The sequence below is a fragment of the Haliotis asinina genome, chromosome 10 (genome assembly GCF_037392515.1).
Source record: "Haliotis asinina isolate JCU_RB_2024 chromosome 10, JCU_Hal_asi_v2, whole genome shotgun sequence".
Lineage (NCBI taxonomy): Eukaryota > Metazoa > Mollusca > Gastropoda > Lepetellida > Haliotidae > Haliotis > Haliotis asinina.
The window spans coordinates 10,537,885-10,559,389 of record NC_090289.1 but is presented as its reverse complement, the minus strand read 5'-3'; the positions used below and the strand labels follow the sequence as shown (position 1 = coordinate 10,559,389).

Genomic DNA, 21,505 nt, shown 5'->3' with positions numbered 1-21,505 from the left:
AGCAATGGCTCAAGCTCCGGTCCCAGTTTACGCAACAGCGGGGTAGTTCGTGTTTGCAAATAACCCCAGTAAATCAAGGCATGCGTTTACAAGAAACTATCCAGTATATCGTATTTAAATCGCATGTTCATTTTGCTACATTTCTTTGTTTCTATATTTTGTGTGTCCGCCCTTTAGCACGTTTGTGTTATAACGAGGTAAATTAGCAGTCTCTTTGAAGTTAGCCGTTGCCACTCATATCCTGTCAACTGAAGATTAATGTATTGGGATAATCCCATGAGATATGACGGGCAGAAGGTGTGAAATGTAAAGGTGAGGGGGTGAAGAGATGAATTAATCTTTTATCACTTTCTGGATTAATTTGTAATAAACAATGAAGAAAGAAAAATTTGGATTGGCTTTCAAGTCCATTTTCAATATGAATCACAGAGAAACAATGAAGGCCGGCCGACCTGTTGAATCCATTGTGAGCTTTGTAGCAGAATTCCCCTAATAGTAATGATGATGATGGTGATTATGATGGTGATGATGGTGATGGTGATGATGGTGATGATGATGGTGATGGTGATGGTGATGATGGTGATGATGGTGATGATGGTGATGGTGATGATGGTGATGATGATGATGATGATGATGATGGTGATGGTGATGGTGATGGTGATGATGGTGATGATGATGGTGATGATGATGATGGGACCAGAGCCTAGGACACTCTTTTACCATTTCCCTGAACTCAGCGTTAACCCAATAAAAATCTAACCCGCTCGATTGTTCCATCCTTTTGTCAACTATAAAAAGGTTGTTTTCATAACTGTATTCTCAGAACCTCACATATTCCCATTTTCAGTTCATCCATTTGAATTCAATGAGTCATTGTACAACGAAATGAAATGTACAACAATAGCGGCGTTCAAGCCGACATATATTCAATATATCCTCGTATCCATTATCATATGAAGGTGGTTCATGGCACTGGTTTCATATGAAAGTTATGATTGCGCATAATAATCAAACATGTCTTCTCATGCATTTCAACCTTCCTATGTATTGGATGATATAAGCCACGATTTATTACAAGAATATGCAATGTATGACCAATTTAACTTTGACATGTGCACGTTGCCCAAGGCAAGAGTGAAATCATTAGCAATAAAAACACATTTACTTTTTTTACTAATATCACATCTCCTATCACGCAGGTTTAAACAGATCAAATCAATCAATGTAATATGGGACATCAAAGAGATAAATTACTTCACCTGGTGCTAATTATATTTTAATGGATGCTTTTAGTTTTTTGTGAAAATATTCTAACTCGACTCAGGGTCGTGACTTTGCGCTGATACAGGGAGATACGGGAAAAAGAGATGTAATGTTGTCATATCACAGTTTCATAAACCGACGATGCATAGATAACTCTCTTGTATATTTCATACTGTTCAACATTCGTTTGATAACCTAAACTCCAAAACATTAATGGCCATATCCAATCTACCCATTTATTCATTTAAACACATTTGGTGAAGTAAAAACTTGGACATAATTACAAACGCACAACGACATGCTGCGACTATTGTCGAAGGCATAATTAAACCTGGATGAGCAAATATATCATATTTCGGTGACAATCTGAATGATCAATGACACGTACCCGCTGACACAGTATTCTACATACACATGAAGCCTCCCTCAAATCGAAAGATGAAATCCTTGCACTTAAGGAACTTTTCGTAGTTAAGAACGTGAACGAATTTCAAACACACTGCTTGAAGCTTACAGTGTCCTAGTTTATCGTACGCAAAACCACCCGAGCTTAGTCAGATAAATATCATGGTCTACGTGCGTTGAGCAAGTTAACGCAAATGTATTTTAGGCTATAAACCATTTAAATACTATGGGACACATACAATATGAAACTCATAAACATGCAAACACTTATAGAAATGATTGCCCACAAAATGACATACCTTGGCGTATGACGCCCCCTGCAGATTATCAAACCTACACAAAGGTTTTCTTGTTTGGAATTAAACCACTATAGAAGTATTGTTATGGAGTGATTTAGACGTTGACACTTCGAATCAGATTTTTGAATATAGTATGATTCTCCCATCAAACTATCATGGGCCATCATAGCAGCTTTCACAAAGGTCATACCAGGCCATGCATGTGAAAATACCAGAATGGATGTAAATTCAGCACTTAACCGCTGCCGTTCCTATACAATTGCACTGTTGTTTCCCTTTATTTCTCTAATCCGCGGGTGTAGGCAGTACAAACTTTAATCGCGTAAAATGTCAGAAAATTTTATATTTATTTGAGTGTGTCATGGTTGAATTATTGTAGACATTGAGGGGTAGAGTTAAAATGTCTGATAATTGCCCCTATGAACTAAATACCCATCAGTTGGACTAATCGCAGATTTGGCAGACAATATTGAACATATGTCTCCACACCATAATCGTTATTCAAGCCCAATAATGCTTTTTGAGGGGCACCTTGGTACACACAGAAGTCGACCAGGAGGTAAATCTGTCAAATTGTCAAAGATTTCCAAAGCTCTTAGATGTGGTTTGAGTTCTGGAGTTATTATCGTTTGTGGTAAGTGATATCTGCTCTCTATTCTCACGTACAATGCACAAATTTGCTATTTGAGACACTTTTACAACTAAATGCCATTTATACTGTAATTAAGAGTCTGAAATTGATTTCATGAACTGCTGAAATACGTTCTCAAACTGCAGAAATAAGTTTCCTGTTCTTCCCATTTCTTATGCTCAAATATCAGTTGATATTCATCTGTGATCATAATAGTCAATGAAAAACCAGTAACGTGTGAACTCAGTACAGTAATTTACCAATGCATTGATTTAAATCGTTTTAAACCCCTTCTGTCTACCTACAAAGGCGAATGCAGTAAAATTAATTACGTGAAATGAAGCATACTTAATAAGTAATAGGCGCCTTTGTGACAATAATGTAACGCATTGGAGTAATATGAATAAGTCATTATGTTTTCACAAGGGAGAATTGTCTTTGAGAAAGTTCCCAACAGCACGGGATTATTACAAGATGCTTACTACTGTGAGTTGTAAATTTAGCAATCAAGATGAGCTAGCAATGACGTAAAACACACACCTATAACAAACGACCCGTACGTGTAACTGCAGTGGTGTTAAATTATTTAGCTTACATGATACCCATCTCTTTGTGTGTTCCTCAAACAATACGGAAGAGACGCATACATTCTGTTGAGGTTAATGTGATTATGTTTACCTGAAATCGATATAAGCGTATTTCCAATAGTCATTCTTGACAGCTCATGCGATATCTTGCCACGCTCATTGATCTATGATTGTTACATCTGTATGTGTCAATAGTGACAGAGCCATGTGCGTTGCTGCCACTTGTAAGTTTCAGGATGTACGAATTATCAGTACGTTGAAAAATGTAACACTCAGTGAGGTGTATTGATGGTTTTGGAACCGAGTAAATATGCAGACTGCACAACAATCGCCTATTTCATTGTCTTTGACTCCAAAGGTTTTTTCAGGAATTGTCGTTAATTTGGGTTTGTTTCATCAAAGAGATAGACTCGATTACCTTCTATGTACAGGCAGAAATTAATTAAGGTGCTTATTTGTATAGAATGTACTTTCATCAATATCTCTACTCGCAAATACATCTACCTGAACGAAAAACGTAAACAAGGTGCATTGTATAGTACAGGCTACTTCACGCTACCCATTGTCCATCGTCTTTGCATACAATCTTCATATTCGGGAAAAAACATTCACATTAACAACTCTGCTTTTCGATCGTTATGCCGAATACAGATAGCGAGCCTAAATACTTCCTTTTATCTGAATGGCCACAACCGAAACATGCAATTGCTGAATCAACAGAAACCAGACTTTACTTCGAGTAATCCGTACATTCGACTCATCAAAATTCGACGCAACGATGTTTGAGTGTAAATTATTACAGAATATTTGTTATATTCCTCTATATTACTAGATGTTCTAAGAAATGACCCCTCACTCTGTTATGTAAAGATACATGATATGATGTTCCGAACACACATTTCTACTAAACCGTGAGTATTTACTTAACATGAGCGTCTTGGAATGAGAATCTCTTACATTTACATGTTTTTCACCACATATACTTGTGCACTTCCTCGCCATTCCTTTAACCTAGAACTAAACTATGTAGCATTGGCGTATATTTCATAAACAGGGATGATAGTTTGTTAGCTATCCTTATCCTTTATTGAGGTTCCAATTCAAACAGTAAAATCAAATACAAATTAAGTCAAGCATATTCTGCAACGTTTATATTATCACTGATATATGTTTGACATATATTGCATCATACACTGAAACAAAGCAAGGATATTGCGTGCGTATACTTGTGGTGCACTGAATATTACATCCTTTCTTTGAGACATATTTCATAATCGAATAATTCCATTTCCCTACCTATCATGTAAGTCTTTACGCAATTACACGTAACTTAGCAGAACTCATGTTACGTGCAACCATTGTCATGTTTTATTTCTGTGCAAGACCGCCATACAAGATGATCTTTTTAAAGAAATATATAAACATACGTCTGAAATTGACATTATCCATAATGGGACATATTTTTCCAAATCACTGTTTTCTAGCATGTTGCTATCACCAAACGTGTTCTACTATATCAAGATACACACATACGTCTAATAAAGGTTAAAATAAGATAACAGAATACATCCAAAAGATCACGTTGACAGGGCGTCCAAACATTATCATTTTCTGTCCATCTTTCTCAAAGCTTGTCGAACCTTATGAATACAAGCCGAGCCAGGGTCTCTGTCAAGCAGTACAAAACACTCAAGGCTAATCGAACTAAGGTCGCTGGCACAGACATATCGCTGCTTGCATTCCATACACGCATCCTTGATGAAGTGTTGAAAGGTGACATTGTTTTTATAATATACAAAAGAAAGGAAATGCCTGCATTTGTAAAGTAATTCAGTATAACAGTATTAGTATGCTATATGATTTTGAAAGATGGTATATTAATATATATTATGTTTTTTTTAAAGAAATATATATGGATTGAAATCCGGATGAATTTTACCTGAAGCTTTTATACAACTTGAGTGTTATCTTTGCTTGCGTTATACACAAACAATATGAACTGAAACATAAAGTCACAAAAGCTAGCATATACAACATTTGAATGCAATCCATTATGGACATACGAGTTCTTTTCAAAACGTTGCAAACTGAATGACGCGTCTGATAAAAAACATTTGAAGTGTCGAATAAACGAATTCAAGCTAATCAATGTAACGAAAATAGTATTTTCTCACAAAATTAGAAAGCCTAATTTTTACAGAATTGCACCTTAAGTTAATAATATTAATGATGAGACACAAAGTAATGCATTTTGTATCAAATTTTGACGATTGATCATCGCGTTATCATTTGGTTTATTAGGTTTTCATAGGAAGTTTAAAGATGATTTTTTAAGAAGTCTTCTCTTAAGAAATTTGCTTGTTATTTCCCGACAGTTGGGCACGTGAGGGTGACATGAAGAACGCATGTCATGTTTAAGATGTGATTCAATACTGATGTCTCTCACAAAGTCGGAAAAAGTGTCCAACACAAGTTGTCAAAATGATTCAGTAATACTTCAAAATGAATCTCTAGATCTTATAAATAGTGTAGTTTATAGATTAAAAAATTAAATTGTGTGGAAAGGAACTACTTAAGTAAGTGGTATTTGTTCTTGAACAACACAATCCACCGGTATTCAGCTTTGGAGCCTTAGGTCTTTTAACTTTTCACACTTGTCTTTGAGTGTTTTGTTTTCAGTACTGTTTTCTGACAAAATGCCCCCTTATAAATTAACATGGGCCATTTCGTCCTACATGCACATATGTAAAGTATGTATTTGCTAAACCTCAAATCGTTAACTAATAGAAACATTTCAAAACATACAAAACATTATCTAGTTTTAAAATGTAAATATATATCATATCATATCATATCATATCATATCTCTTGAAAACTGGGGTACGCGGCATCTATTTTCAAGGGAGATAACTCTGAATGTAAGAAAGCTTTATCTGTGGCGTGCCACGTGCGCCGCCATTTTGAACTTGTAATCAACATGTTTCGCGTTGTCTATCAATCATACTGACAGCGAAAGGGAAGTAGAATTTCCCTTCTAGAATAAATGGTGTACTTCTTTGAAGCCAGCATGTCAGCGGTTTGGGTTGACAGTGTGCCGGTCCGACAATCGGAGGCAACGCTCCGACTAAAGACAAACGACATCTACCACGAGGTCATTTGCTTACTGTACCGTTATATCAGTGTAGCTATCTATGCCATTATATCTTACAGGCTACCGCATTTAAATTATTTCTCTAAGGCACAGAAGAGGTCGTTTCAGTTCATTTATAGTTTAAGGCAAAAAAACACACAGATATACCATATTTTATAGTTTTTTGTAATGAAGATATGCGTTACAGCATTTACTGGAGTTTTATAGATGATGGTGATATATTCTTTCGAGAATATTTTCATCAAGCAATGCAAAAACTTGCCGTCTTTATACTGGATTAATTGAAAATAATGATTTTGTTGATCTTTACTTTAAGCTTAATTTCAAATATTTTCAACTGGTTGAACTTTCGATCTTCGTAGTACTTAATGCTCGGCGTGGTTAGGAATGTCCAATCAAGTAAACAAAGGTACTTCAAATGCACAAAAAAGTATGTATGATTGCATACTGTTGAAGTAAAAGCCGTCAAAACAAAAAGAAATGTGTTTACGATGTAATAGAACTCCTAAACAAACCGTAAACCCTAATATACACCAAAATATTTATATCAACCAATATGCTACTTCAGAGTATGTCTGTTTCACAATAGACAAATTCAGATTAATTGTTTCTCAGAGTCAACGAAAAGGTTCCGAAATTTCACTGCCATTTTATCGAAGGTTAACAAGCGAAACACAATGTCTTTTGTTTTTATTACCTTTGGCTATAATAGGGGACGATAAATCTCTCTCACATGCTAATAAAACCACCATATACATGTAGTTGCTACGCCCGACGTTGCCCCACTGCAAATACACACAGGGTCCCGGTGTCAGTGGCCAGATACCGTTAGTTCTTCCCCCAACATGACGATACTATGGTTTGATTACAGAAAGAGGGGAAAAGTTATTAGTAAAAGGTTACACGCCTAAGTACTTGATAAAGAGTTAAAATGGGGAAATTAAGACGATACGAACAGGTTTTAGTTGGCGAGAGTATCAAGACCTTATCTTAACCTTTGAGTTTTCGTGTGAAGATGCTTTTCGGGTTTCTGTCGAAACTCATACCACGGGTGGCTGTTTGGACCGCTCTAGGCATGCAGGAATTGATCTTGTACACAAACGCATATCATCAATCTTCCATTCTATTGTATCAATACTGATTTGACGTCCAAGATCAGTTATAATGCGCAAAGCTATCACAGTCAACGAAAATGGTAACTCAAGTACATAAAAGTCAACAATTACTAACATGAACTATCAAATTACTAATACCATGGGTGGCTGTTTGGCCCTGTGAAGTCCAAACTTTGACGTCCAAAGCTCAGTTAAAATGCACGAAGCTATCAGTGAACGAAAATCATAACTCAAACATATAAAAGTCAGTATTCACCATCAAGATACCAATATGAACGAACACGGATCGAAATGCTTCTAATACCCCTAGTTTTATAGTCTTTACCGCTGTAAAATATACGTTACTTTTACAACGTACATAAACCATATTCCAAGCCATGAATTCCAACAATGAACATGATACATTCTTATTATTGACGACAGCAATGAATATATATATCTTCTTGTCATCAGCTTACATACGGTAAAGCAACCATTTAGTCACCTTAGTACTTAACGATAGCTGTTTTGTGACAGCTCATAAACACATTATGATTCTCCCAAACAATAAACACTGAAAATGGTATGCTAACCAGATTATTTAACTTCAATCAACATTTACCATTCCTCCTTAAATGATTTCAGCAGATTTGAACTGTAAACATTTACAAATCATATTAGACGTCATTCATTAAGACAAAGCTGACATTGGTGATAACGGGGCTTAACAAAGTCGTTTAGATCATCTAAGTTTGTACACAGAGAAACAAAGAACAGCAACAAATCCCAAGAGACTGCAGTTTGATCAGGACTCGTCTTCAATATTTTCAATTGGTTTTCTGTGTACCAAGAGAATGAGAAGACTGTTTGCAAAATTATCTATTCATTTCCGTAATACTATAAACTAATTAGAACCTCTTGGGCCGAGTGGAACTTAGTAATGTCACGGGGGACTAGATTATTGATCAGAACAATGTCTGCGATTCCCTGTACAATTCCCAACTTAGGAGTGAGACGATTTGCTGAGAAATGGTGGGGCCTAAATTGATGTCGACCTAATGACTTTGGAGGCAATGCCAGCAACTGGCCAAACATTGTACAAAGCAAAAATTACATGACCTGTACTAGGAAACCAAGGGTTCATACTAGTCTTATTGCATCGATCGTGACATGTACAAGACGACGGTATCTATATTTGTACATACTGATGGGACCATTTCTGAAATCGATGACTATCATGACGTTCTACGGACACAACAGGACTTCCATTATAACGGTCAGATGCCTTATTAAATGGAACTGTGTAATCTAAGACTGAAAGGTGTTTGAAATAATGCCTGAGAATATTTGATTTCTATATCTGCCGCAAATAAGTTTTAACAAGCATTGTTTCTTGATTACAGGGTCATATTTATAAGACCAGCAAATGCCGTTATGTCGTTCAAGGCGTGAACGTTCAAAGCTTAAAACCGCCTTGTTTGAATGATAGAACCGGGGCCTGACCACAGAGCACGAATCCCTTCCCTTCTGTGATAGCATTGAGCGAGGGTCACGTGCGACACAAACCCTCCAGTCACATCAATGACAGCTGTCTAGACCCAACCCTGTGACTGGTCACTGTCTCTACTTGAAACCCGCTGTCACCTGACATGTCTGTTCCTTAGCACTGGGGTCAAAGTTGTTGTAAGGTGAAAGGGACAATTCTAAATTTAAATATCAGCTCTTCCTTTGATCCACAGTTTTTACACAACCTTCGTTTTTTCCCTAAAAGTTCTTAGGGTTAATAGGCAACACGGGTCGTTTCTCTCTGTCATGTTTTTGATGGAGTTATCTATTTTTTGCATGTTTGGTGTTGTGTCTGTTCGCCGAGGTGACAATCGTAATTTGTCTCATTTCATGAACTTACAACAATTTTGGGTCTTTATTTATCATGCCTGCAAAGCAAATGAATGAATGTTTTTTTAATTATATTTGTCTTTTTTGCATTTTATGCATGGATGAGATATATCGGTACCATTATCACGTTTAAACTGAAAACACTATATTTTTCTCACAGAAAATATTAAAACTGATATTCACTCCTTCACAAATGTATAGATGTGGTGCTTGCTTTAATGTCCAATAGTCTAGTATATTGATAGCCGGTTATGTGATTGTCTCTCCGTCCTACTGGCACCAGTCATTCCACTGACGGTATTGCTAATTATCTCATTACATTCTAGGATAACAATTATGATTAGAGATGGGATTTAACCTACGGGTCAACCCACCTTCGTTACTTTATTCCATAATTCAACGATTCAGGCCTTATATGGTTTAACATGTTTCAAGCTTGCATCAAAACTATGGGATAAATGTATTCATTATCTGAATCTCATATTGGGTATAAATGGTGCAATGTTTCAACTAATAATAGTTGCCAATGGTAATTACACGATAAATAACATTTGTAATGGTTTAAAATTATTAGTCACATCTTTTTTTATAATGAATACTAGTAACTAGACTTAAAACCTATGTTTCATTATTACCTTGCGCGGGGTGGTCTATAAGGTTATACAGGTATCATACAGATCCGATAAAGAAAAGTGTGCTCAACTTACTCAATGATCAAATACCGGTGTCAATGAAACCATCGGTAATGTTTAGGTAAAGGCCTAAATTTCAAGACAAATAATAGCATTAGTATGTCAAAAACTATGCGCCAGGCACATATAGCTCAAAAGCAGTGAAGTTGTACGGGTTTCTTTAGTGACATAAACCGCTGAAATAAATTATGGAACAAAATTAACAATTTTGAAATCAAAGCTAAACGAAAGGCTTCATACGCCGGCCAATTTCTGGCGACGAGTGAGCTTATTACTTCATTGCCTTAATGAGAGAGGAGATTCAAATTAGCTGGGGATGTCCTTGGCGTTTTAATCCAAACAGGGCCCTTCCGAGCTGGCTTAATCAGCAACGAGGACTGTTGTGAGCGAGGGGGGATTCCATTAGCGCTGGGGCTTTTGTTCTGGGTATGACAAGCCCATGGGCTTTGTTGTTCGACGTTGTCTTTTGTGCCATCTTCTCATAAATAACCGACATCTCATCGTGTGCTTATGTCTGTGTTGGCCTCCCTGATAATACCAATAATAAACCGCCTTTGATATAGAAGTTATATGAATATCTTATTTTAGGCTGGGCAGTGGTAATAGGCTGTGTAATTGGGAATGAAGAAGACTCTAAGACAACGTGTGAAAATAGATTTATGTTAGGTACAGTGTTTTTGTACTTTGCAGGTGTGACGTGTAATCATATGTACTGTGATGCAGACGTAATATGTGTTCAAAAATGTTTCCGACTAGTTTGTAGAAAGACTAAACTGTCATTTTTGGTTCATCTGGAACAATTATGTTTTAAAAAACCCTAAACAATATTAACTTGTGTGTTTTAATTAAGCGTAAACTGGTTTAAATGCAAAGAGAACATAACTCCACTGAAGTGAACTGAGGCTTAGAGATGCAATAAACACCCCCGTGAAATGTACACTACATTTGACGGGACTGTCTCTCTCTCAGTGAAATGAACACGGCGAGATGTCAATAGCAATCCAGTTTACCTCAATTGGCCGATATGTCCACCTAAAGTGCCAGCTCACTTACTAAGGACGCCATAATGAGCCCACTTCCCAATAACTATTCATCATACTAATACGTACGTGGTATTGGATTAGTCTTGTCAATTTCATTATTGTGTTGTCAATAGCACAAGGGGGTAGACCTATCATCGCGAAGGATCTCGACAGGGCAAATTGTCTCAATTGTGTTCGTCAAATACTTGTAATTTCCTTCCTGTTGGGAGCCGTGATTCGACTTTTTAAGCATGTTCCGATACAATCGATACGAAAGCTACTAGTTAGTTTCAGAAACCCTTGAAAAAATTTCATTAATTTAATGAAATTATTATACAATGACTGATAGATACATCGTTTGTAGAGAAATAATGCTGTGTTATGATTGTGTTGTGACTTAAAAACACGACATGCGCAAGAAGCGGGAACGGATAGTTACACTTACAATGATAATGGTATCGGTCAGAAAACAAGTTACATTCTTGTAACGTGTTATATACAAGGGCAACACATATGTTAATATTCCCGCGCATTCGTCAACTGGGGATATCTTGCATTATAAACATATCAGTCTTTGTTGTAAATTATCATAAAACATATGAGACACTTTTCGTCACTACGTTTTGTGGAGAAAAAGGGCAACCCCCTGCTAAAAAAACACTAATTATTCGTCGATAATGCCACAAATACAAGCGGTCACACATGTGTGTTATATCGAACACAGGTAAATAGGTGTATTGAAACTGAAGAAGGCTTCTCGAAGTAACCTGCCCATTACACCATTTTGTAACATATTTAACATGAATGCCTTTCTCAACTATGGCAGTGCGTAGCTACATTTATTGAACGAAATTTATTTAGCTTATTTGATTTGTCAGCATTAACACAAAGTCGAAACTATACGAACACACAGTTTGAATTGGTTTTTACGTTTCCATTCCGACTTTCTCTATCTCATTTGCGTACATTTGCCTCTTGTTCCATTTCAAATACAATTGAGACATAAACAAATCAAAAGGGAAATTTTATTAACACAGTAATGACCCTTGCTTAAGTGAAAACGACAAGTTTACTCGGAAGGGCCATCGGTTTTGTCACTGAAATTGATTCATGTTGGCAAAATCCTCGTGATGTTTTCAACTTTCTGCATTTTTTCCTGTTTATCTTATTTCTCAGGGGAGTAAAAAATGACCTTTTTTCTGACGAAATTCAACTCGGCAAAATCCACACCAAAGGCACACTAATACAAACGTGAACGGAAAACTAAATTCCATTTCTTTGCTGTGAAAAATTACTCCTTTTGGTACAATTACTCATTTCTGAATTCAACGTTTGGACGTTCACGAGGAAAAAGACATCCAGTAAACACATATTACATTTTTTCCAAAAATCCCAAGTAACTCTAATATGGCCACCTGAACAAGAGTATGTAAATCAATGTAATTTTATTGCATATTAATTTATACACCATGTAAGTGTCTGTAACCTAATGTCCTGTGTATATAATGAAATGAAAAATGTATGATCATGAATATATTATGATCATCCTTCTTTCATTGGACTATTTTGAATATTTATGCATAATAATGTTGTTTTTTCATAGGATATGAAAACACGTGGTTATATTTGCAAACCTGCCCAACATGTGATCAATAATGTAATCGAACAGTCATAAGAACATTTGTAATTATTTGAAATATGAAACTACAATAACCTCCTTATGGATTTCAAAACGTGTATTTTGAACTCATATTTATAATATAGGTAGAATTATCAATATATTGCAACTAAAAACATATGTTTGATATTACACTGTACGATTTTCTGTATAAATAAACCCCATTACAACAATTCATTTAATTTTTTAAGCAGACTTTTTACATCAAGATAACCACCATCATGAAATCGGTAACATATCTGAGTAAGACTTATGCCCATATTACCTACATAAAATAGACGACTGGTTTGCAGTAAGTATTTAGTGTTTATTTTCTAATGATTATGTTTTTTGATTCGTCGTTATCACTAACATGCCATAAAAGTGTCATAATTGTTGGTGTGTTGTGTCCTCGTATGTAGGATTCTGCTAAAATTCCATCAATAAAAAATACGACTTTAGAGGCGTTTAGTAGTCCGTGGGTATAGACAGATAATAAATATGTTTAACTGTTAACGTTAGCCACCGCGTTTTGAAATCTACATCTCGACTGATGTATTACATCTGACTGCGATTCTAGATGTTTATCTGAAAGCAGTCTTTAGTTACATAACTGCAGCATACTTGAGTTTTTGTTAAAGAAACAAGTTTTTAGAGTTTGAAATATGTGGTATTAATTTCCTGTTGTAACTGAGAGTTTAGAAATGTAATCAATAACTGAAATTGACACTGTGAAATACACCAAAATGTCATATATCAAATGTCATTTACAGTTCACTCATGAAGTTTATTGACATTAAATAACACCCACTTTTTATAACAGTCTCAGTGAAACCTTTATGTGTCAATTTCATTCGAGTAACGGATATTTGAAATGAGCATGTCCCATGCCACATGTTTATATACAGGCAGACTGAAACTGACATTTTAATCATTAATTTTAAGATCTCATTTACAATATCCGAATTCGTAACTATTATACACCGCTGTGATAACATTTAGATACTGTTTTGGAAACGTACTTTGGATAAGAATGTTTTTTTTGCCTATTGTAATTGACATGATTTAGACTGAAACATACATCCCCTGTTCAATCACTGTCCCTCTAGGCAGGTGAGATTGAAGAGACAGGTGGGAAACGATAAACGCACTCAAATAAAACTAATGATTCTTATGGGGTTCACGTTATGACCTTGCATCTCCCAGAAAAGAATGGCATCCATTTCAAAATGTACACGGTTGTACTTCTTTTGTATAGCTCGGTTTTAGCTTTGTTTGCATTTGCTTTGACCTCAATCTGACTACAGATGGATTAACAATACTATAAACAATTTGACTAAACTACAAAAAGACAAGGGTAATTAAGTGCTCATTCAGGTATTGACCGAGTGAAAAAATATGCTAAAACTTTATTCAAAGTTTATGATCAAGAGGGAAAACATTCATTTTTTCATATTTTGTGTAGGTATCACTTTTCCTATGAATCCTCTGTGGTTAATTAGAACTGGCGTGACTTAATCTCAGCTAACACAAAGAATGATATAGATGCGTATATGCCTACCTTGAACTGAGGAATCGGACTGTCCGCTTGGACAACTAAGAGGATCCCGGCCGGGTAAAGGGGGAAGGCCCGGCGTCATTTCGGGGTAGAAACCCCCGTTTGTATAGCTGGGCGGGTGGCCCGGTTGATAAACATCGCCATATAATGGGGCATAGTTTCTCATGGGGAGCGAGTTCATAGATCCAAGAGATGATATCTGCATCTGACGACAATTGTTCAGATAATCTTGACTGGAGAAGGAATTGTACGGTCCTTTGGCACTGTTCATTGAAAAGGATGCTCCTAGCTGGTAGGTCGACATGGCGCAAGAATTATGAGCAAGTGCAGCGTCGTTGGTGTAATTTCCCCATCCGTTTTGGCCCGACACGGTAAGAGCTGATCGCGGTACAGAGTCTTGTGTCCCGGGGCTTGTGGGGAGGATCCCACTAGAAGTCACACTCGAGGGGTAAAACGACAGCCCCGAGTGCGCCAGGATGTTATTGGCTGGCTCCATCCTAGTTCATTCCACCTGCAATCGACAACATATTACGACATTTTAGTCACGGTACAAACAGTTGAAATCGGGCTGAAACTGACATGAAGTGTGCAATGTACAACTGAAATAGACATGCTACTCGTCATCTGTGTCAAGTCGGAAAGAAGGAACTTGTTTAATTACCATTAATCACATTCATTATGCACAAAGGTCAAAAGCGTGATGTAACATATTCAAAACAGTGTCCCATAATATACATTGAAGCAACTTAGTCGAGTTTTTGTTTTTTCATGATGCCGATCCAATGATTTATAACGTATATCATACAGTAAATAACATCACAGAACCGCAGATCAAAACTAAAACGATGTTAATTTGTAAGCAACTAATTATCCTTTATCACTGGAGAGCTCCCAGCAAAGGCTTCCCCAGTCGTCTCCCTTTCATTGAAACTGACATGATAGAAACAGACATCCCAAATGCGAAATTGGCAATAATATGCAATCTACAACATGAAATGAACATCATACCTACTCTGTATCGGTCTCGTACCGAAAGCTGAAGATAGCATTGGAAAACACGTGCTGTATATATCCTATCATACGATGATCATTCAGAACGACAGACTCTTTATATCACCAAAGCAACTATAGGACGGAGAGCTGTGCTATCTCATATGCATTAGACGGCGAGTACCATGTGACGTCAAGTAGCCAATGAAACGCGGTGTCTATTTCAATAGCAGTGTAGGAGCGCTCACCGATTTCCTGTAAACAACATCAGGCGCGATTAAAAAGCAGTAGAACTCACAGGCATTTGTGAAAGAATAATCGAAGTAGGGGAATCTAAAAGAGCTTATGAACGAAACAAAATTTCCTATTAAAATAGCGCACTTGAGAGAGAATAGACCTGCAGTACGTGTCGCATCGTGCGAGGCAGCTAATTAAACAACCGGGTCGGTAGTGGAGCTCTAAGCCAATGAAATTGCATGGTGAGTCGTCACGATGTGACGCTCGACATTGAGCTTATTTCGCTTTCCAGGGTACCGAGAGGAAAGCACAGGTCACAGACTTAAGTACAAGCATGTGATCCGTGGTCGCTTGAATAAATTTACGGTATAAACATCAACATTTGATGTCTGAATGGAAAACATTCGTTGAAACTGATAACTGGTTCATTAATGATTGACGCACCACCGTAACCCTAAGTGTCTGAAATACTCCACAGAGGCGCTACACAGCCCGGGGCACATAACTATGAGGTAAAAAAGTAGTGAAAAAGCCACATTAAATTCCATTTGATGTCATTTCACATTTTCCTATGAAAGTGAAAAGCTTAATAGATACCTCATAGTGGGGCATTTAACCCTAAAAATTCAAACAGAAAAGCATCTCTTGTTTAGCGGAGGGGCGACCCCTCGGCCAAGCGTTGGCTTATTTTATTGGCTCGCGAGTACAAGTTATCTCAACATTTACTGCATATAAACGGCTAACAATTCACTCACTGGTTCAAGTTTTATTTTGTTCGCTCAACACCTATTGTGGGCTGTGTGCAATTTATACCCTACTAACTATTTAATAAGATAGGACATTTGTCTAAAATATCACTTCACTGGCTTTTTATAATTCGTTTATATTCGGAAATTTGTAACGAACCAGTGACGGACTGTGAAATATGCTGGATCGTGAATTTTACCCTACCGTTGCCAAAGAAAATCAAGGTGGAATGCATGTAAAATGGCTTTTTTGATTGTGTGTTTTTATTTGTGTGTGTGAAGGGAACAATAACTCTCTTCTTCAGTTTGAGTAGATACCCATCAGGTGTTGCGGGTCTTTATACTTGGTCGTCAACCATATTGATCTGTTCATGTGCATCAAGAAAAAGAACTTTTCTTATCAAAAAGACAAAAAAAATCAATGATTTCGATTCAAGTACGAAAAGGTTTATCTTGAAACTGAGCGATTTTCTGAACAGATGATGCAAAAAGTCTACGTCCGTAACCACCACCTACCTCCCCCCCCCCCCTCCCCAGTCTCTTTTAAAAAAAACAACCCCAAAACAACAAATCAAATCTATGATGAAGGCATCATATTTCTATCAGGTCAAAGGACTAAAGTGTACCGTCAGCAAATAATGTTTGAATATTTAAATGAAAACAGCAACCAATGATATCACGTTTCAAACCGATTGATAAGGATGTGCGGGTCTGAACAAAATACCAATAATAATATAAATTGAACACTTGATAACGAATATTTAAACCATCAAGTCAAATATTATTCTTACGAAATTTGACACCCATTGTTATATTTACATCACTATGTTTAACTGATTCGTATGTTGCACTCACATGCTATAAACACGTCAAATACACCTTGTTTATATGTTATTACATGCGCCAGTTAATCATTATAAACGCTTATGTTATTCACGACCCGTTACAAAAATATGATTCATTTGCCATTGTTATATATCAATGGTGATTTAGTTCCGAATCTTTTTGTTTCATTTGTAACACAAACATTTGTTCTTGAATTCAAAAACAACTATTTGATCATAATGACGGCAATGCATTTGTTATGAAAATATCACATAATGTACATTTTCCACATCCCAAAGTGTTCTTATTTATAAACTGAATTTAATTAGTGTTTGTTTAGTTAAATGTAAATAATCATAGGTTATGAAGATAATGTATCATAAATTATGGTTAGACCTAGAAGGTCGCGTATTGTTGAAAGCAAATACCATAATCAATCGTAAATCTTCATAGGGCGGTTTACAGGGTCTGGTCTTGTCTCAAGGAACATAAATTGTACATTACATTTCACAATTCGTGTAATATCATAAATTTTGAAATCGCGCCCTCTGTTGATAGACGACCAAAGGGAGCTAACTCCGTTATATCAACGATGAATATCATCAATAACATGAAAGTTGCTTCGTTTTTTAGTCATAACTGACATAGAAACGAAATGATGATAACGTCACGGTTTTAAATGTTTGCAAGAAAAAGCAAAATCAGCATCTGTTGTGAAAGTTATAACAATCATTAAATTCACTGAGAGGTCGCTCCTATTGACGAAAGAGTGTTCGTTTCAAAACAATGCAAACTGATTGCAGAATGATTTATCGGTTCCTTAGCTCATTTGTGTCAATAGAAAGTATGGCAAAAAAAATTAACCTGCCATCGATTCTAATGGGAGGTCAGAACAGCGACATATTTTCCATCAAAGATACGCATCTTGTTGAATTTACTATAATGTTTATGATATTAGGAATAAATCCGCTAAATTATTACGAGGGTCATGATACTTGCTTGCCACATGTGTTTTCGAACCATAACTTATCGTTTCTTTTTTTCTCAAACCATATTTTGTCGAAATTTCACAGATAAAACCGTGAAATCTCATACAACAAAAACCGTTGATAAACGTACCCAAGGGTATTTCATCCTTAATGTTTAAAGAAGGCATCACTGTCCTAAATATGGTTCCCCTCTATCCAAATCCATTGTACATCGGTCATAAATCAAAATCTACGAGGCTGAAAATATGTTAACTGCAACAGAAATCATTGCCAAGGAAAAAAATCGAAAATCTACACGGTGTATCATTTCATTAAACAAAGCCAATGATGTCTCACTAAAAACAGAATATTTTATTATACAGTTACGAGATATTTTATTGTCTTTGAAGTAACAAATACATACACTAATGATCAAGAATATTACCTCCGTGGCCAACCTAAGAAGCGAAACAATTAGATACTAAAATATAAATCTCAGCAATCGATGCGAATTATACAAATAATAAGTTTAAATGACGTTGAAGAAATAAACTCTGACCCAAAATATTATCACGTGACAATATGAAAGGGATGAGATGTCACTCTCAAGGATGATGTAGTGCCACACGAGCCCAGAAAATGAAACACAGGTTTCTTCTACAGTACTTTAAACTACCGTTATAATTTTCTTTACGCTAATTGGCACTGTAACCAAACTGCTCTCATTACATATAATTAGATGAACTAATTATAACGCACTAACGAATGGACACTACGAGGCCTTTATAGCATGTCCAAGAATACAGAACTATTATATAAACCTGTCAAGAAAAATGTTACTCAGCCGGTATGTATGTAAAAGCATGTACCTATGTAAAAGAAATTCTCGTCATCATTGAGTGACGTAGTTTGGTTAACGGGAGATTTGAATACGCAGTTTCAACAGAATGAAAGTTTAATGTTGTGCATACATTATGAATGAATTTTCTAAACTTCCTTAATGTCAAGAATCATTTAAACGTTTCATAACAAATCCCGCCTTTCATGTTTCCAGCATACGCATTAGAACCTAATTTGTAAATATTTTTTTCAAAAGATCGTTGCATTTGTAAGATTTATATTGTCTACGAAAACTCCATAATACTGCTAAACAATTAAACCTTTTTGTTATTTTATCGCCGCAAAGAGATCTGTCTTTTATTAAGGATCGTTGAAGTATATAGTTCACAATTGTAAATTTGTTTTTAACAGGAGAATAAAATGTGAATATGATGTTACACGGAAGTACCTCAGAGCCAACAGATCTAAAGTGATGTGTATGTATATTGATTGTAGACCATTTGTATTCTACCAGAGATCAGTGTATAGAGGCAATAGACATCGCATCACGGTTGTCACACGTATAAAATAACAATGAAATGAAACGTTATGGCCATAAACTACATGTAATTGACAATAGTAAAGTGTCAATCATATTATATCACGTGACATTCATGTCGCGCTCCTCTACAGGACTACCGTATCCCGAGGGGACAACGCTGATGAAATGAACAAACTCTAACTTGTAATTTAGTGTACGAGGCATTTATGGTCAGCGGTTTGATATATACGTACTTAATCACTAAGTACCCTTACAGATTTTGTCCATTCGCATTGTTCTTCTATAGAAATCGCTGTCTTTAACTTGCAAGAGACGTATCGCCGGGCAAATTGTCTTTCAATTAGCTCATCCGTGATTAGGGAGTCGTTGAATTATGACAACAGGCAACATGAGCGGGGACAGATATGTACAAATGACCTAAAGATTACATAGGACGCGTCGGGAACTTGAAAATGCGATACATGTAATTTTCAGATATTTGAATAAAGTTGCGCAAATGATTACGGTCTGTACCAAACTTGGCGCTTTCAAACAGACCCCGTACGCATGATGTTTAGTTGAAATTTGATCTTTGTTTCAAAGAGAGCCCCTGCTTGTTGTAATAAAAGAATTTTCTCACATGTCAACAGAAGAGGAAATAATGAGAAGGTTACATTTCAAAACGTTCGAAAATTTTAAATCTTGAACGAAAGGTTTGTGCGTGAAATTAGAAATGTCATGTAGTTACTAGGCGGGGATGAAAATGTGGTAACTCGAATTTGCATATGTTATTACTGTCACCACTATCACTACTAAATACTAGTCTTTCTTATTTAGGTATCGTAAAACCAAATTTGTTAAACTTTGCTTCTGTCGCGACTTGTGAATACATAACACTGAGCTAATCAAAGTCAGATTATGATCCAAAGTCGTTTAATTAACCTGTTTCTTCAATTTACACCGACGGTCTGAAGCAGATGTAGTAACGAGAGCACCAAGATGACTTGTTTTATGTGCGACTTTACTAATACAGTTCAGTGATGAATATCAAATGCAGCGAAAGTATTTCAATATCTCTGGTTGTTGTGCAATAAAATAATAAAAAGGAGATAGGTGGACAGTTCTTTCTACTTCTCACCCGCAGTCCGACATTTGTATGCGCTCTGGAATATTTGCGTGAAAGAAATAGTTTCTATATACTAGATTTCTCCTTTTTATTCCAATCCATTTTACCCTGAATACTTTTTTGAATGAGTGGAACATGTGCATCTTCACAATACACTCTTCATTGTGTTATGTTTAATGCATATATGAATATAAACTGACGATTAAGATGTACAGACTGCTAATATTTCTATTTTTAACAAAATATATGGATACGTTCCATATTATATATTTTTTAAAAAAATAGATAAGTACTACGAGATTAGGAAATGTCACTGACAATACCCGAAATACTTAAGCGTACTTGACGTCGAGCATTAGATTGAAACACAAAAGGTAAAAAGCATCTTTTCAAAATGCAGTTGAAGTGCAACGGAACTAGCCCCGATTTGCTTTCTGAGAGCGAAGAGCGTTCAAAGGGCGGTAAATCTACCCAGCGAAAACTGCTCGCCACACACATAGAGTAACACGCGAGTGTGCCGCTATATCAACATGGCTCTTTCAATACAGAAGTCATTAGCGGGTAAAGATATACCAGATTTCGTCTCCATATGACCCGTGCCGGATTTTGATGTCGACAAGTCTTTGTGCCCGAAATTGTGATTTAGGAGTAGGAATTTCAAAGAAAATTCTCTAAGTTGCTTTATCGCGGTCAGTTGCCCTGTCAAAACAAACGCTCGAACCTTAAGTGCACTCACGCGAAGTTAAATTGTTGGAACCCCCCATGTCGAACACAGCGCAAGCAAATGTTGTCAAAAAATCAATTTTAGATGATTTGTCATCTCAAATCAACTTAAATGACAATTTTTTAATGTACGATTTCATTTCATTAGGTTAATTTCCTTAATGCATATACCTTGCCTATAAATAACTTATGTGCCTATAGTATAATAAAAGAATCTTTTTAATGTATCACTTACACACGTTTTTTGTGCTTGTCAGTGTAATTAAGAAAATGTA

The 21,505-nt window shown here is 36.2% G+C and overlaps 1 protein-coding gene across 6 annotated transcripts in view; it reads right to left on the bottom strand.

Annotated features, from left to right (window-relative positions):
• LOC137298500 (homeobox protein Hox-D10-like) overlaps window positions 1-21,505 on the bottom strand; it is a 192,079-nt gene that overhangs the window by 17,036 nt on the left and 153,538 nt on the right. For 3 of the 6 annotated variants that reach the window (XM_067830793.1, XM_067830789.1, XM_067830791.1), the window contains exon 3: window positions 14,259-14,766. In XM_067830793.1, coding sequence (XP_067686894.1) covers window positions 14,259-14,751 — 493 coding nt within the window. In that variant the 5' untranslated portion in view covers window positions 14,752-14,766. Of the gene's footprint in view, window positions 1-14,258; window positions 14,767-14,916; window positions 14,993-15,263; window positions 15,385-21,505 lie in introns of those variants that run through there. The other 3 variants (XM_067830792.1, XM_067830790.1, XM_067830794.1) reach the window with 3 other exon arrangements.